The following is a 2,739-nucleotide window of genomic DNA, read 5'->3' as shown; positions in this document are numbered from 1 at the left end:
AAATTCACAAAATTTTCGGCATTAAACTTTCCTATCTTACTAATTCTAGGAGCGCTGCGGGAATATATGTTCGCTTTCCTCACCAGATGAGCTCAGGAGTTTCCTATACAGTGTTGGAGTATGAATATATGTAATCGCTTTCCTCACCAGCTGAGCTCAGGAGTTTCCTATACAGTGTTGGAGTATGAATATATGTTCCCTTTCCTCACCAGATGAGCTCAGGAGTTTCCTATACAGTGTTGGAGTATGAATATATGTAATCGCTTTCCTCAGCAGCTGAGCTCAGGAGTTTCCTATACAGTGTTGGAGTATGAATATATGTTCCCTTTCCTCAGCTGCTGAGCTCAGGAGTTTCCTATACAGTGTTGGAGTATGAATATATGTTCGCTTGCCTCAGCTGCTGAGCTCAGGAGTTTCCTATACAGTGTTGGAGTATGAATATATGTAATCGCTTTCCTCATCAGCTGAGCTCAGGAGTTTCCTATACAGTGTTGGAGTAGGAATATATGTAATCGCTTTCCTCAGCAGCTGAGCTCAGAAAGTTCCAAAGAAAGAATCATACACGAATTCAGATAGATGTGTACAATGAGAATTTCCTCTTTAATTTTCATTCTGTCACCAACACATGTAGTTTGCAAATTTTTCCCATACCGCTGTTTCTGCATCTACTGAACCACTCGCAAACCAATATAATGAAGTTTCACACATTTTATGTAAAGTGGCGTCGTAAAACTCTGTGAAAAACTAGGCAATATTCGCGATGATATGCACTCGTCGTGAAATATATTTTTCACTAGTTTTTTCCATACTCCCCCCCGTATCACCATTTGTTCCCTTTCTGTCCATCCTCTGTGGGAAGATCTCAATAATTCGATTCCCTCGAAACATCCCCGCGTTCTCAATCATGTTCATACGTACCTGTAAAATTCCTCCGCAAAATCTGAAATTTTTTGCTAATTATCTTACATCCAATTTCCTCAAATCTGGTAGAGCTCTCGTGAGCATCTCAACACCACCAGAAGTCAAATAATTATACGACAGATCAATCTGCAGAGCACCCGACTCTCATCCCGAAGGTCCCTAGATCGAATCCCACGCCCTACTACCTCTTTAACCGCCGTAAATATATCGTCATTCGAATTCTCCCCAACTTCCCGCGACAGCCATTTCGTGAATTCATCAGTTAAATTATTTCCCGAAATCATCAAAGAGCTCAGCCGAGCTTTCGAGTGGCCAATCAAACCCTCCAAAATCTCAATTATCCTGGAAAAAATGCCCTCACCGGGGATCGAACCAGGGACCTTTTGCTTACCCACGATTTCCCAAATTCGACCGCGGTAAATTCACATGAACATGTACGTACATATCCTTCTTCGATTCCAATAATTCCTTTAACTCCTCCCTGGCTTTACTTGGATTTATTTTATCTAAAAACGCCCTCACCAGGGATCGAACCGAGGACCTACTACCACCGCCCTTCGCAGTTGACAACGTCGCTACTCTTCCTTCAACGACAATATACTCAAATTCACTCGATGGTTTACCTGTTCGAAGAAATACATGGAAAAAATATCAACAACCCGTTTTACGTGAAGTGGCGTCGTAATACTCTGCGAAAAAAATATTCTCGGTGATATGCAGTTGTCATGAAATATGTTTTACATATCACTAGAGTGGTGAAACTCCAATGAAATCAATTAAAATTAAAATATCACAACACTGGAGTTTCACAATATGAAGTGATGTAACACTTTATGTGAATAATAAAACATGTATGTTTCCGCGATCGCTAACACAATTCTCTTCCGCGAAGTGAAATATGTTTTCCATTAGTTTTTTTCATATCACCACCCGTGAAACTTCATTGTAAAAAATTACATAGCGATACTAGAGTGAACAACCGGACCTATTCCGTATCTTATGAAGGCAACCTCAAGATACTCCCTCTATTATTGGAGTTTCACAACAACCCGTTTTACGTGAAGCTCGGTGAGAAACTAGGCGATATTCACACTACGCAATTCTCCTGAAATATGTTTTCACAAGTGTTTTTCATAGCACTAGGGTGGCGAAACTCAAATATTACTCAGCAACCGTTATGAAGTATTAACATTCATTTATATCACACTAGTAAATGCCATATCAAAAACTATATTATTTGTATCGGAGTTTCACGGGCCGATATATGAAAAACGCATTTAACTTCGCAAAAAACGCGAATAACGCGTAAAACACTTGATTTGGAGTGTCTTGTACGGTGTAGTTCTCCAACTCTTCACAAGTCACCACATATCGCTCAGTTTTTCACAAGGAGTATTATTACGCCACTTCACGTAACACGGATGATGACTTTCCAATATATTATTATAATGCATCTCACGCCCCAACCAGCTGATATGAAAATCATCAAAAATGGAACTTCTGATTAGCACTGTCGCGATACAATGTAAATAAAGAGAGCTCCACAGCAATGCTCATTTAAGGATAAAACACGTATGTGTCGCCGTCGTGCTGCTACCACCACAACGTTGATGTATGATTATAATAATGAAAATTCACCCTAGTGATGTGAAAAACACTGGTGGGGAACATATTTCACGACTACGGATGTCGGGCTTTCCACATGGGAGTTCCAATGGACGAAACTCTGATGTGTAGTCGTAGTAAAAATCAGTGAAAAACGCGACACTCGGTGATATTCGCGGTGATAGTCGTGATGTAGCTAAGAGTTATAAACTG

The 2,739-nt window shown here is 40.2% G+C and overlaps 1 protein-coding gene across 1 annotated transcript in view; it reads right to left on the bottom strand.

Annotated features, from left to right (window-relative positions):
- Pmar_PMAR013360 (hypothetical protein) overlaps positions 1-1,865 on the bottom strand; it is a gene marked incomplete at both ends in the record, with an annotated part of 2,094 nt that extends 229 nt beyond the window's left edge. Inside the window, 4 exons of the mRNA XM_002772798.1 lie at positions 825-918; positions 967-1,047; positions 1,107-1,263; positions 1,852-1,865. Coding sequence (XP_002772844.1) covers positions 825-918; positions 967-1,047; positions 1,107-1,263; positions 1,852-1,865 — 346 coding nt within the window. The remainder of the gene's footprint in view (positions 1-824; positions 919-966; positions 1,048-1,106; positions 1,264-1,851) is intronic.
- Between the last annotated feature and the right edge of the window lie 874 nt (positions 1,866-2,739).

The sequence above is a fragment of the Perkinsus marinus genome (assembly GCF_000006405.1).
Source record: "Perkinsus marinus ATCC 50983 genomic scaffold scf_1104296960390, whole genome shotgun sequence".
Classification (NCBI taxonomy): domain Eukaryota; phylum Perkinsozoa; order Perkinsida; family Perkinsidae; genus Perkinsus; species Perkinsus marinus.
Note: the sequence above shows the minus strand (reverse complement) of the source record. Positions and strands in the feature narration are given on the sequence as shown.